The sequence below is a fragment of the Lepisma saccharinum genome, chromosome 11 (assembly GCF_977018435.1).
Source record: "Lepisma saccharinum chromosome 11, izLepSacc3.1, whole genome shotgun sequence".
Lineage (NCBI taxonomy): Eukaryota > Metazoa > Arthropoda > Insecta > Zygentoma > Lepismatidae > Lepisma > Lepisma saccharinum.
The window spans coordinates 67,699,698-67,715,824 of NC_139239.1; the positions used below are offsets into that span (position 1 = coordinate 67,699,698).

The 16,127-nt window shown below is 39.1% G+C and overlaps 1 protein-coding gene across 1 annotated transcript in view; it reads left to right on the plus strand.

The window, feature by feature from the left end:
• The window catches only part of LOC145994885 (beta-1,4-N-acetylgalactosaminyltransferase bre-4-like), a 63,862-nt gene extending 56,393 nt beyond the window's left edge, over positions 1–7,469 (plus strand). The window contains exons 5-7 of the mRNA XM_083131335.1: positions 549–736; positions 4,210–4,332; positions 5,648–7,469. Of these exons, the coding sequence (XP_082987461.1) occupies positions 549–736; positions 4,210–4,332; positions 5,648–5,930 (594 nt within the window). The 3' untranslated portion in view covers positions 5,931–7,469. The remainder of the gene's footprint in view (positions 1–548; positions 737–4,209; positions 4,333–5,647) is intronic.
• The last annotated feature ends 8,658 nt before the right edge of the window (positions 7,470–16,127 follow it).

Genomic DNA, 16,127 nt, shown 5'->3' on the forward strand with positions numbered 1-16,127 from the left:
TCCCTCCGAGTTCTCCACTGGTTTTATTTGATTTTCTTAAAATTTCGGTAGCCTCCCCGATGGTACAGTGGTAGCGTCGTCGCCTTATAATCAAGGGGTCCCGGGTTCGATACCCGGTGGAGGCTCATAGTGGTTCGGATTCCACTTTAAACTGTAGGTCCAGTCCCGATTAGCCTTACTGTGCATAAAGTGAACTTAAAACACCAAATCAACGAAATCTTAAAATTTCGGAGATGGGCTGTAGCCCCATCAGTGCCCGCTCTGCGTACGCCAGTGAACAAATGTAATTTATGACTACGGCAATTTATTGAACCCAATTTGGACCAGATTTCTCGAAAATGAATTTCTGCAAATCACAAACAGGAATTTGCGTTTTCAATCCTTAAAAATTAGATTTGACATTATCATATTTACAAGTGTTTTCATTCGATCACCGCGATCTTTTATCGTCTTTTCTCGACACCTGTTATGTATCGTTTATAGCCTGGTAGTAATATATTTGGATGGAACATTCCTAGTATGGTGTATTTACTTTTGTATATTTTCAGTACGGAAATGACACATTCAACAAAGGCGCCATCATGAACGCTGCTTTTAGAACCGTGATCCAGCAAACAAGATTCCACTGTTTCGTCTTCCACGACGTAGATCTCATCCCAGAGGACGACCGAAACATGTACTCATGTCCTCCTCACCCCAGGCATCTCTCGGTTGCAGTGGACGAATTACAATACAGGTGAGATAAAATTGTGCCGAGTAAATTGAATATGAAGTCTGAAATTATGAATCTGTACAGCTCACCGCTCACGAGAAGATCCTCAAACGAGGGGAGACGGGGAGCGGGGGTGAAGGGAAGGAGCCGTCCATTTGCAGATTTTAGGGGTAGCAGGAAGCCTTCCGCTGCAGTCTAGTATCCTTTTCGATGTGCGTGGAAGTTGATTTGCGTCAATCACGCAGAGTGTGTGTCCGCAGCAACAGTTTGCTGCTTTTCTTTCAGTGGCCAGAATACTTTTGTATTGCTTATCCTGTGCAATATTTAGACTGTATTTTAAAGAATTTTTAAAAGAATATATGGCATTTGTTGAGCTTATAGATCACACACCCCTCTAAAACAATATCACACCGTTTCCGTATAGGCATATGTCTGAATATTCTAATATTTATTCACTATGCCCGTAATATTATGCGGTTGTGAAACTCGGTCTCTTAATTTAAAATAATAACATAAATGTACATTCTGCCTTGGAGTTTTTTTCTTCCAGGCCTAAAGTCAGCAAACCGTTTTTGTAAGGTAAGTCGTTAGTAAAATCACATTTGCGTTTCGGCATGGTTCAGATCGCTGATCCACAGAACTTCACTTCTCCACTGCCATGTAACAACTAAGAGTACAGCAGTTAAAAACTATTGTTTATTTCTGAATTCTGATATCATGAAACTCAAATCAAAGAAAGCTTACAACAATTTGTTACTAATCTTGAATTTAAGCTGTTGTCTTTATCCCAGAAAAGAGAACATTTCCAACAGTGCCGGATCTACAAGCCTTGCCCCCCCCCCCCCGCAAAATATTACCTACACCCACACCCAACTCAAGATTTTTAAATGGGAAGGGGGTAATGCGATATATATGTATATGACACTGTTTTCTCACACCTGGAAAATGATACATTTGTTACAATCACGCAGTCATAACTTTTTCCTGATTAAAGATAAGTTAAAGGAGCCTTCACCCAGGCATTTTTCATAAAATTCTAGACTGATTTGATTCTAGTGTGACTGCCACGCGGGAAATCTGAGATGGGTGATCTAAGGTCGGAATTTTTCCGGCTTTGTCTCAGCATAAAACGGCTCTAGAGCCCACCCAGCCTCAAATCAAATGTTATGGGAGGGGGGTAATAGCGGCCGCAGCGTGCTGCTGATCACATCACCTCCAAGATAGCCGACATCGAGAATATGTGGGACCCTACCCCCACATTCTCTAGATGTGCCTTTATGACACGGTGCTGTATGCCCAGGGAACTTTAACTTGACCTTTACCGGTATATATATTGTACTTGTTTCTGTGCCCCTGATTAACTACGTTTATTTTGTACATACACATATACGAATGAACCCTCTATTATGTCAATGGCTGAGGGCCCCCTAGAGGCTTATTTGTCTCCTCCCCCCCCCCCCGAACTGCGGGGTTTTGCACCTTTTAGATCCGGCACTGATTTTCAAATTTTCCTAAAAATCTGCCCGGACTATTTCTAGGACTAAAGAAAGATGATTAGTCGAGGTAAAACAGGACGTCTGCTAAACGACTTGTATCGCTGCACCGGTTACAGCGAGTCCACATATGTTTCTCACTCAGGGTGCACTCCCCTAACCCTAATACGCTGGTCCCGCGCATGGGTGCGGCCATATTGGCAATAAACAACCAGTCGCTACGTCACTGCACTTCCGTTGGGGATCATCTCCTGAGCGGTGAGCTGTACTACCAGTTACTAGTGTTTATCAATGCTAGAAGTGGAAATTGTTAGGTGGAGCAGGGGTTGCTCAAACCATGAAAATGGATAGTGAGATGCTTGTATGCTTCATACTGTATTAATTTGACTTGGATTTACATTCCAAAATCAACCTCAGTTCTTTTCGTGATAGATACTGATTGAGTCAAGCAGCGGCGGCTCTATGGGAGAGATCCGCCGTGCCATGGCACTACCCTCAGAAGAAACGCATACCTCGCTCAAGTATTGTTAAATTAATGCATTGATAGTTTACAGACAAGGAGATTCTAATCTTGCAATCGGTCAAGCTGACCTGACGACTGCCTCAACCTCCGCACTGCATCGCCAGCTGTTTCATACCCTCGCGAGGCAACGGTCTGAGCCACCCAAGATCTGGCCTAACCAAGTTGACACACGTGCAGAGGGTTGGAGAAACGAACCTAGTATTTTTCCAAAGTTAAATGAACATTTTGATAATAGATAGATGCGCCTAGAGGGCCATCCAGACTTTTTTTAAAATATAAAAGTAAAAAGTCCTATGGTGATGCGAGTTTCCTTTGGCATTTCGACAATTTCTTTTTACAACAAATGTCTAGAATATTTTCGACATCCAGTTGGAATACGTATGCATGGGGGAGGAGAAGGCGAGAGGATTTGTTTTTCCCATCCTCTTGTAATTGTTGTGTTTTTTTGGAAGTGTCCTGTAGTGTATAAAAGATAGGTTAGTGAGTGAAGATGAATCGGATTAGTGCGTTATTACTTAAATACACATTGTTTTCCACGTTACCAAACGAGGATAAACATCTTGGCCTTTGGCGCAACCTCATGGAGGGAAGGGGGTGAGCATGGCTGTTTTTTCTATTTCTGGATCACGTTGGCACTACCCATCATAGTTGCCGCCGGCCGCCACTGAAGTCAAGTATTTAAGATACTGAGAGTTGCAAACATCAATTGATAGGCACGCCAACTACAGCATCTGATAAATGTGTATACTATGTACATATTTTCAGATAACTACTTGTTAGTATCCATTGCCAGCACAGAAAATTATATTTATAAGGACCAATCTTTAATTTCAATAAATTATATTTTTAAAGATTATTTAAAATTAATAAAAATAATATCATAGGGCTTCAACATCTACAGTATCACTGAAATAAACATTTTAAAATATATTTTATTGCGAACTGTCTAGACCAGTGGCGTATTTCCCTTCAGGTAGCAACACTGCCTCTGCCAGACGCGGCACAGAAAGCAGGAAGGAACTAGCAGTGTTCTGCAAATGCTGTGAAACTGAGCAGGGGCTATTTATGTGTGTGTGTATGTACGAGTATATATGAATTTTGTACCCCCCAATGAAAAACGTTCCTGCGCCACTGCCTCGCTCACTGTTCTTCGGCTCCCTCGCCCTCCCTGCGTACAATCGGGAGGAAACCTGGTCGTCAGAAGGGTGCGGTGAAGAACGATCAGTGGCGTACATAAACCAATTAACCTAACCTAATTAAGCTAAATTCTGAAATTGGTAAATATCAAATATTTCTACAAAAGATGCAGATATATATTGGCAGGAAAAACATGACTAATACTGAAACCCGAGGATTTTTTTCGCGTATGTATAATCGCCGGGATTTTTTTTATAAGAACATTAAAAGTACACAATTGCAAAAATTTTCAAGTAAATGTAGCTACACTATTTCTAAAGGCTAATATTGCATATATCTTCCAGGCTTCCTTACAAAGTGCTTGTCGGTGGAGTGTTTGCTATCAGAACGGAGCACTTCTTCAAGGTTAACGGATACTCGAATCTTTACTGGGGCTGGGGAGGCGAGGACGACGATATGGGATACAGGTAAGTGGCTATCCAAGATCTTAACTATCCCTTGGTATCAAACTGATTGCCGATTGTTTTATTATACCATGCATGACTGAAGGTATTTAGTGAGTCGTAAAGATAAAGCAAAAACTCAATATGCTGACCAAGGCAGAATTTATTTTCTTATAAAAACATAAAACTGAACTTTACATTTCAACCTTCTAGCAAGGTCTTCTTCAGACTCTGTACCAAATACAAATGAAATAAGGTACAAAACTGGACGATATATATACACAAAAATAACTCCCCTCCAGACACAAGTTAATTAGCTAAGCTAATTTAAGCCATTTATGAGAAAAGGAAACACACTGTGCCTTCTCCTGTGGAGTAGTGATTTTGTGGAAATGTGACCTCACATCTTCCCCACTTACTCAATGTACCTGAAAAAACAGTAAATAAATCTTTGAGAGTTTCTCTTTTACATGAAGGCAACAGAACTGAGATACCTTGTTCCATTGTTTAGTTATTTAGATTTGAAGTTGTAAAGATAATTTGTGGACACCCTGTATATTATCGTTTGCATACCTACGTTCAGTGACGACACCAGAAAGAAAAATTAGTAGGAGAGGTAGAAGGAAGGAGTATAGTATCTGGGGTAGTCACATTAAATAATTAAATAATTAATTAATCAGTTGTTGTTGTTGTTTGCTGGTGGCAGACTGGACCATCCCCTTGTTCACTGGTGTCACTGCCAACACTCAGGTACAAGAAATTAGGCGCCCGGCACAAATTTGTGCTGTTGCCACATCGATTCGAACAGTCCTCTGTTGGAAAATCTGTCGCCTAAGCACATCGTTGGGAGCGACTGACCTTCATCGAAAAATACACAAATTATTACCATACAATCTATGTCAGGAGGATAAGCATTCCTCTGAACCTACGATACCTTTTTACGTCAATTTCGCTTGCGAATAATACGTTCTTGAACTATAAATAGTATCCGATCGTAACCATGGTGCAGATCTAAACCTGTAAATGCTTGTGATAGGTCGTACCAAGATCGCCAGCAGGATTTTTTCTCATGGGGGTGCAGCAGTGCTTAAAGTGGAGGAAACTTGCAGTGATGCTTTCCCCCCGTTAAGAGAATTTTCATAAAGCATCCCCAGCACTAGGATAATTTGCATAGGCATTTAATCTGCTGTCTTTCATGGTTTTCAAGATAAAATTTGAATTGTATGAAGTCTTTCCAGATCTCAGGGGGGAAGTGCCCCCTCTGCGGGCATCCTTGGGTCGTACTGCTGGCAAGTTTTTGTTACACCACAATAATTGTTGATGATTCTTTACTCCTCAGGGTGCAGCAGGTGGGCCTTGTGATCAGCCGACCGCCTGAGTGGATAGGACGCTACACAATGATCAAGCACGTGAAGAGGAAGCCGTTAGTGGCCAAGGTGAGATCCAAGCTTGTGCGAACGTCCAGTCGCCGCTACCGGCTGGACGGCTTGAACACCGTGCAGTACCAGCTTCTGGCAGTCAGCAAGCACCGCCTGTTCACGAAGCTCCTGGTCGACGTTGGCCATCCGCCGCAAAACATCAGAGCTCTTCAAGAGAAGGGAGAGCTCCCGAAGAAGGACTGACGCTTGGCAATGCCCCGAAGAGACTGCATGCTTATCGGGGCCTTACGCTTAGCCTTCAATGAGAATTGCGCGGTTGACTGATGCTTCGGAAGCTTAGAAGATGCTCCACGAGTAGATCGAACATGTTAGTACAAGTGTTGAGTGACAGTGATCAAGTTCTGAGACTATCTTCTTTTATAGTTTTGTTTGATCTTACTATATTGGATGCATTTTCTACTGGCGGCCGACCTTGGGAGTTATTTCTATCAGCCAATGGTCTTCGGGAGATGTGTACGTCCTGATGAGAGTAGCAATCTCGGTTGCGAAGTGGACGCTGTATGACTGCTGTTCTGCAGAAATGTTCAATTGTAACCCTGCCCTTTCTTGTTGCTTTGTTTGCTCCTTAAAAGGACGTATAATGAGCCAAGGGCCTTGGACCGTAATTTTCCTCAGCACTCATGAATCACTCATAACAGCTCTTTAGCAACTGTGCGAGGGAAGAGACTGTGCGCTTAAAATAGGTTTGGCAACGTTAGTTGTCTCCGATCCTCGCTTGTTTGATGCCGCGAGTGGCTTTGGGGCACGAAAGTAAACGATGTCAGCCAAACACAATTAAACCGATTGCTGATTCGTCGCTTTCTAGCCGCCAGTTCAAAATGCAGACAATATAGTCACTGGAGTAACACTGCACACTATTGCATTTCAATCCCAAGAGACGTACAATCAGTAAACTGCACCATGACGCTCCTATGACATAACAAATGGATCATTTCTTTTAGCTCCAACTTCCCGATAAAGACACTTTTTGTACTTGCATTAGGAATTGTAACAATTAAAAATATATAATTATAAGCGAAAAATAGTACAAGTTGCCACAAGTAGCCATTTGAAGATTTACCTTCGTTTCAAAATGCCAGTTCGTCCCATAGAGAATGCTGTGAACTTAAAAACTAGCATTACTTGTATCCCTCAGACATATCTGTTTATACTATTAAGAAACTTCCTTTCAAACTCTTAAGGGGAGAACTGTTACGGCATAACCACAGCAAACCAACCAATGTACGAAAAAATCTATATTATATTTTAGAAAAAGCAAAAGCATAAAGTTCAAGATGAGTGGTGGTGATACAAAGTGTGAAACCAAGGACTTGTATTCGTTAAAGTATTCGGTAATGGAAACTAATCGTCGTTAGAGATCATGTGATCAATCCCTACTCATCATCTACCTTATGATGTAGAACTTCTATTTCTGGAACTTCAGAACTTAGCGAGTATCCTGCTCTGTATAGGTGAGTGAATCGTCAAGTTGTAAATAAGAAGAAAGACGTTCTTGTTCGTAAGGAATCGTCAAAAAGTTGTCTGAAGATTTCAGGCAAGTAACATTGCACGTCCAGTTTTATTCACAACGGGAATAATATAAAATTATGTACCTACCTCGAATTATAATAGTTAAAATAAGCATTACTTCTCAGGCTAATAGAGATTAAAGCAGTCAATGTAATCCTTTAAGTAAACCAAGATAATATAACTACTGTTAAATGCTTCACAATAAATATCAACATGCAAGTGTGTCTTTGTCTTGCTACATTGAAATATAGTTAATTATGTACTTTGTTTAAATAATATGCATGGAAGTACACTTAGTAGTGATGCAATTCGCAATACAGTAATTTTTGTCCAATTTTGGCCGGACTGCACCTCGGACAAAAATGATGTATAAGGAAGCGAATTCCGACACTATTGAGTGTTCAAGATCTTATTTTCTACGGTGACACAGCACAGAAAACATGATTTAGGATTCTGTGCTAAGTATTAAGTTATGCAATGAAAATTGTATCTGGTATCGTGGAATTTTCATTTTGGTGACGTAGAACTTGAGAAACTTTTCCAGACTTGTAAAAGTTAGAGATAAAATCGAAATCAGTGGTGGCTATGCTATCTTTTGCAACCCTGAAGAGTTGAATTAAGTGGTCCTATGTAAATATAGTTTTGTAACTTTTCTCAGAAATTGCCATTACGCAATGTTTTTACTTGTAAATAAAACTAACGAGAAATGAACAACCAGAAAGGCAGTTAATATGCAAGATAAATCGAATAAATGAAATAAACCAAAACTATATTTTAGATCGAGAACAAAAAGTCTATAGGATTCATCGTAACACAAGATATTATTATGTCATTTATTTCTTGCATATTAACAGCGTTATTCCGGTCGCTGTAGAAGGCCTTTGCTCAGTTCTGCAGTGGGGCAAAGCCTGTATCGTCGCCACGCTCCTTATGGAAGAGGGGCAAGGGGTGCCACACCCCCTGGAAAATTAATGTCAACCTAAAATTATATATTTCACACATCTAATTTCATTTCAGTCACGGCAATTTCTATTAATTATTATAATGAAGTTGCAGAAACACAATAACTTCAAACCGTAGGAGTATTTTTTGAAGTGGCAACACTATCAGGGGCGAAAATGTGCCTAGTTTGTGCCGGCCTGGAAAAAAATAATACCTTGTTTCCCCTCCCTGAAAAAAATCTGCGGACGTCCATGTAACGTGGTGTACAGTTTAGGACCACAAAACACACAGGTATATCGAACAGGTAATACTGAACAGGCATATCGTGCAATTGAACCGGATTAGCATGCTGAACCCACAAGGTCAGGTTTGCCAATAGGATTCACACAGGGCACGAGGTTGACGAATGACTATGTGTCGATATGCTGCAGTGGCAGCTCGTATTAAAAATATTATATTTGGTGGTTCTTCAAAAAAAATAAATTAAATCGTTATTTAATCTGTATTAACTAATTAATAGGTAGTAATAGGTTGATTAATTAGAAAATACGAATATAATTGCCTATATAATGATTTTAAAAAGGCCGGTATAACCTCTTATCAATATCGCTTCAGTCGGACTCGCTGTATAAAAATTATTTTATTTAACAATAAGTGTTGTAGCTGCACCTTAGTTAATTTTCAACCTTACTGAACGTTCATTGAGAGAATAATTATCTTGTTTAATGTTGAAAATACATCTACATAGATTAAGTTAATACCCAGTGCAAGATTCATGTGTCGATCGCTTTTTTTTTTTTTACTAAAGTTATGTACGTTCAAATTCTCGGTTGAGTGACTTTTTGGACACCCTGTATCACCGATTAAATCCCGCGTTAACAACAGGTTGAGATAGACCCACCCACACAAGCACAGGCAGTATCGGCGATTGGGAGTCAAAACTCTGGGGGACGGTTTATTCTCTGTGGGCCTCCCCGATGGTGCAGTGGTAGCGTCGTCGCCTTGTAATCAAGAGGTCCCGGGTTCGATACCCGGTGGAGGCACAAGTGGTTCGGATCCCATTTTAAACTGTAGTTCCAGTCGCGATTAGCCTTACTGTGCATATAGTGGACTTAAAACACCAACTTAACCAACCAACCAAAAGAACCTGTGCAGACCGCAATATCTGTGCATCGTACTCCTGGTGGAGGGGAGGGACAGAGTGAAGCAGGCTTCCTTGTGTCCCGAGTTGAACAGATGGAGGGGAAGGTGCGCGAAATATTTTGGCCGAAGGGTCTTTGGTTTGTGGTCGCCCTATAGTATTAAGAGGCGATAGTGCGGGGGCAAAAGTGTAACTGCCTCCGCCCCAAATCACTGCCATTGAACACAGGTATGTGATCGAGTGAAAGTCTCACAAATCTTCGGTTACCTGAGCAGGTAGTTGTGCATGAACAGAGGCTATACAGGAGTACATTTCACTCCCTCCCATTTTTTTTATGAGAGGGCACAGTATCTCCCTAAAGCAAACAATCCACCTTGTAGTCTCTGAAAGTTTGTGTGACATGTGCGAACAGTTTCAGCTGGTAGATTTTAGTAACACATTATCTCCAAAATCAAGTGATTCCTATGAGAAAATACGGTATTATCCACTTTAAAAAAATTGCAATTTTCCGTGTAGTGATTTTTGTATAAAAGATTTCAAGAAATCTTAATTTCCGAAATGCCTGAAGCTCCGAGTTCATTTGAAAGCTAGAGAAATGGAAAAGTTAAGCGAAGCTTTCTAGCTTCAATTTGTTCCGGAGTAATACGAGTAGCTTTAGGAAAAAAAGGAATATTCAAAATGCGCACAGTGAAAGCAGGGTGCGATTTGTGATATTATCAGAAGGGGTATGGGTGAACTTGGTTGATTTGCTATCTGAATAAGCTAATGGTGTTTGCCAATACTCAATAAGCCCCAGAAAAGCAGTTTTCCTTTAATTTAAACCTCGTATGCAGTATATTTTTTACCTATGCATTATGTATGTTTATAGTTGGACGTTAATTGCTTAAAATCTAATTTTGATATCAAATGAAACGCAAATGAACATCGTTATAAGTCAAATTCTAAACTCAAACTACAAAAAAAAATAAAAAAAAAAAATACATAAATCAGTTGAACAGACGAAATAAATGAGACTGTTCCTGCAGGTTCGATGTTTTACCAGTTGCTTTGTCAAGGACACTGTGATGCTCGTTGTACCTGCTTTAAATGTCCATTTTTCGAAAGGAAAAGAAGGTTCGAAAGTGTTGTAATTTGCAAATATTTTGTGTGACCAGTTACGGTCAGATTCATGGCACTGATTATCTTAAATTTACTAGTAATTTACTTCGTGTAGAAAACCAGTTTTTTGCGCAAATGTAAACTACGTAAATTAGTAATATAAAAACTGCTTTAATTACATTACATTTTAAACATTAATTTTCTTACATATTTCAGCACAAAATCATTATTTTCTGAATATTGTTTATATAGCCACCTCGCGCCCCCACCTTCACTAACAGATTTTCAAAAATAGAACTGTTCTTTAACATATTTTAAAAATTGAGAAAACTGTTAATATATACATCTTGGACTAGTAGGCCTACTTGCATTTGAAACATAATATAACCATTAACAACAATTTATTTCGATTAGATTTCAAAGTTTTAGTAACAGCTTCAAATTCCTTTTCCATGCGTATTATACACTTGCGTAGGCTAATTATGATGTGAATGTGAATATGGCAGTTTGTCAAATTACAATATAAGAGCACATACAAATTAGGAACGAAAGTTTTTTAAAGCCTTTTTTCTACCACTGCTAACTGCCAAAGCTACATAACAATAACTATCGCGAAAAACATGTTTTCTTTTCATTTTCATGATTTATTTTAGTTTTTACGTACTTTACGTTTTATACGTATTTTTCGCGGAATTTACGTGTCATGTAGAATACTTTTTTTTACGCGTAATTGCACAACCCTGCACTGATATGAACCCGCGTTATTGCATTCACATTGCCTTTAATTTTTGGCTGGGCAAGAGACTTCTGCTTCAGAGCTTCAAAGTCGAACGCAACTCGTGTGAGACAATCGTTTGAGATACTTGCATTTTCTTTCGTGTTACCTGCAGGTGCTCTGGTGTTTGATTCGTGTAAACTGATGTATGCTCGCCGAAAAGTGTGATGTATGAAGTGTTTGTGCGAAAGTGTTATCATTGCAGTGACTGGGTTAGTTCGTGTGGAACCTTCATGACCGAAAAGTTGTAAACAGGTCGGCTGTCTTCGAATGTACTTGCTACAACAGCAAGCAAAGTTGTGAAAATATACTACTAGACTTGCTAGAAGCTATAATCCAAGGAAGTGTTTTAGTTTTAAATTCGACATTAGGTACGAGATTTCAGGAAAGTTATCTATTAATTACTTACCAGCTTACGTATTTTTTCTGTTCGAGACGCAGTAACGACTTCAATTCATTTTCTACTCGTGGCCAGTGGTGCAGGGGTACCCAAAAGACCTCTGACAAAATAAACTGATTTTAGAAGATACATTATCCTCCTATTTAAAAGTTTTCGAAGTTACCCTAACTCTATTATACCACATTGCCGTACTGATTTCTCAGTTGCAGTCACTTAGGCAGGATGTAGTTTTGTGCTTTCCTCCCTCCCACCACCACTAGCTAACAAGCACCAACATTTTATGTGCGTCCTTCGATGTTTTCTTCTTATGCCATGGTGTGTGATGATTAGACCTCGGATTTTTAGGTTCCTAAAATATGCTCTAAAAATCCTAAAATAGGTTCTAAAAATCCTAAAATAGGTCCTAAAAATCTTACGATAGGCTCCAAAAAACCTGAAGTGGGTTCAAGAGATCTTAAAATAGTTCAAAATTCGTGAATATTTATGTGAAAATGGGATACCTATATCCTGAAATACGCACTATCTTGCATACCGTTATGTGTGTTGCCTAACCCTACGGCGATGGCAGAACTTAGTATCCTTGGAAATTTGCTATTAAAATCCACTCTTCGCCTTATAGTTAGGCAACAATCCTCTTTCATGTTTTCCACAGTCAAACTCCGCAATTTTGTCTGTGAGGATCATCTTATATGCTGGAAATAATCTTTCAACAAAAGCATAGTTAGTGGTGCAAACTTCAATGCTGAAATGTTAATTTGCAAGTGGTGAATACCACAAAGCACCGAAGTGACGCGAAAGTGAGCAAGACCACGCGGATCAGAAGTTTGCACTTTGGACTGTACAGGTAACAGTGGCGCCAGACATTTCGCTTTGTTTAGAGAGCTTTGAAAAATCACCATGGACTTGGAGGAAGGGAAATCGACAGATAGTAAGTTTCAAACACGTTCGTCATTGAATTTTTCGTGACCAAACAAAGCAAATACCTCTGTGTGACATACAAATCCTGTTAAACCTTTAAAAATATATAAAAACCTAAAAGAGGCTTGATTTAGGCGCATAAACCTGAAATAGGTTCTAACAAGCAAAATAGTTTTTTTTTAGGCACTATAAAACTTCAACAGTTGTTGCGTTTATTTACGAAACGCTGACATAACTTATTATTCCTTACATACCTGTAAAGGAAAAAAATAGGTTAAAAACCTAAAATCCGAGGTCTAGATAAGTTATATTTAAAGATTCAAAGTTTGCATTTCTGATTTAATAAAAGTTAGCATATTTTAGAATATTTCAGTTTATGTCTTAGTGTATTCCCCCTTACCTCAGCCAAGCGTACATTTTCCTGTATTCTGTTGTTTTTTTTCCTTGGAAAGAAAAGAAAGCTGAATGGTGCCTAGCCGCCTATCCTACCTCACGCTACTGGCCTACTTAGTCCTGTGCTTTAGTAAAATGATTGTAGGAGATCGGCCTAAAACAATTTGAAACGAATGCAAGATTATACATTACGTAAAGTTGAATTTGAGGAAGTAACGCTGCAAGTTATTGGGACTTTATTACATTTCTAAACAAGTCAACTGTTAGAAATTATAAATTCACATCAGAAGAGAAACGATTGCTCTTTACTCTCTTGTATTTTTTAAACAAATTTTTTCACAAAGAAATATTTTCACAAGAAAATGTTGTTTACGATTTATTCAAAATTTACGGCAAATTTTCACGGATTCCTCGGAGCTCATTTGACAATTGACAGGTAATCTAGTACGGAATCGGAGGAAATGACAAATATGTTGAAAAATATTCCTTCAAACCATTTAAATTATTGTTATTATTAATGTATTATTATTATACATTAAAGTATGGGCCCCATAAATGATGCATCATAAACAATAAATGAAATAACATCTGAGAGAGTCAAAAGGTTAATTATTTTGGAATTTGAGTGCCAGAAGTATTTATCAGAAGAACCAGTCTTCTTGAGAACAACTATATTTTTCACCAACTGTTCATAAAACTCCCCACATATCTGACACACATTGCGAGATTAGATTTGTCTTTTGAGTTTTTATCAGGATGCAGGAATTTAGATTCAAGTTGCAGGTCCGTATTGCACATATCCGCTTCTTGATCATGCTTATTCATTGCTCTACAAATAACGGAACACACACAAAGCACGACGCGAGCTAACCCAAAACACTAAACTGCTGTTTGCTTGAACATTCTTGACGACAATGGAACATTTTGATTGCTGTGAAGTGCTCGAAACACAGTCCAGCTTTTTTGCCACAGTGTTGTCACAATGCTACATAGTTTAAAAATTCTAGCATCATTTTTCATGCATGAAATTTAGTTTTCAAGCTAACTGCTAGACTTTCATAAAACGGGACAAATAATGGCTTTTAAATTATTTCGACGGGACGACCGGGACGCGCCTCTGAAACGGGACTGTCCCTGTCAAACCGGGACGTATGGTCACCGTATCTACTTTAGGAGATGAATTCAACTTTGAACTAGAGAAAGTTTCAGTTGATTCGTCGACTACAAAGCTGAACATTTGACTTATTTGCGTCTCACAACTTTCGAATTCCGGCCTGGGAATGGGTGTCTGTGAGCATCCCTTCATAAATGTCATCACTCATCCTTATCTTCGCGATTAGCCAAAAGTGGCAGAAAAGCGAAGTAAAATAAACCAAATCAATATCAATCAATCTTTCTACCTATTTCTTGCCATGAAATGTTCCTCGCGAGGTAAAGAAAAGAAGAAGAGAAATGGGTGTGTTTGGGAAAGAATGTCCTTGAGCCAAAAATATGATCTGGATATAATTTTATTTTTAATTTCTCAAAATATCGTCCTTTGAAGTGAATTCCTCCCTCACAGAGAAGCAAGTTTGCAAATTATGCTAGATTTTCCCATTATGCAAACCAGGCCTGTACCTAGGTTTTTTTTTGGAGGGAGGGGCCAGATCCGAAAATGTATAAACACACACATTATACAGGGTGTCATTTTAATGGCGCCCACGGACCACAGAAACGTATAGAGGACATCAAAACAAACAACTTTTCTCAGTAACATTTTTCTAGTTGGTGCATCGTTTCGGCGCTCAGCCGTTCAAAAAAAAAAAACGTTTTGCCGCCTGGATGCTGGCAACCCAACACTACATTTGATCGTATTTGTGACGTCATTTCCTGCGGCGATACGGCGCACGCCAGGGTTGCAAGGAACACAAATTTTGTGAAAATGACAAACTACCAACCACATTATTAGCTGTAAAACGAAGCGAGAAACGCGTCCAGTAGACCGAACATCATAGTCTACCAGCCAGAAGATCAGCAGTCATCTCAGGCAAGGGGGAAGTGAACCAACGATATGAGAAATGGTAAAAAACGTATTCAAAATGAAGTGTTAATATCGGCTTTTGTCTCATCCTACATGTCAAATATCAACAACAATAAATTTTATTGGGCTTACAGCTTACATGTGGCTGTTTACGCCCAGTTACATGTCAATTATATTTGCAAATCTCGTTGCAAGGTTGATTATCTACAGGTCCAGATGCCTTGTGGTACTTTTGTGCTGATAACGAAAGAATCCGAGGTTCACGTTGTTACATTACGGCTAAAACACGTACAGTGGGATTCATGAGTATTACCGTGCAAATTGTCCATGACTATTTTCATTAATTTTTCTCTTACATCATGTGTGTTTTTAAGCGATGGATTTTTATGTATGCTGGTGAAGAAGTTGTCAAGTGCTTGTTTTGAGTTTTCTTTTAATTCTTGAAGCTATTATTGGGTCAAATAAAGTGCACGAACATGGTGATGGACAATTTGCACGGTAATACTCATGGATCCCACTGTACAACCACAGTAACGATCTGATTATGAATCAGTAGCGCTGTTCACAGTTGCAAACTATTACATGTGTACCCGGTGCGTAGATAAACACAGTCGTCGGAGGTATTACTACTACCATTTTTGCCACTTGCCTCATTATGCCCTGAATATACATTATATTATGTGTTGCTTACCTTTGGAATTTTGAGTTCTTCCATTTATATTTTGTCATCTGTTCAGTGTGTCACAGACAACTAGTATGAGAAGGACGTAGTGGATAGACTAAATTGTAGATGTCAACTTGGTAACTAGATTTGCAAATATTTGACATGTAATCTGAAACAAAATTCGATATGACCACTTCCACTTGAATTATATTTTCCTTCTACCATTTTTCGTATCGTTTGTTTACTTCCTGATAGGTTACAGAACGTGTTTTCTCGTTTTGTTTTACGGTACATAATATGGCTGATTGTAGGTATGTCATTTTTCACAGAATATGTGTGTTCCTGGCAACCCTGGAACGCATCGCCTCACTTCGGGATATGACGTCACAAATGCAATCAAATGTTGTGTGTGTTTGCCAGCATTCAGGCGACAAAACAGGCTTTTTTGAACGACTGTAGCGCCGAAACGATGCACCAACGAGAAAAATGTTACTGAGAAAAGTTGCTTGTTTTGATGTCC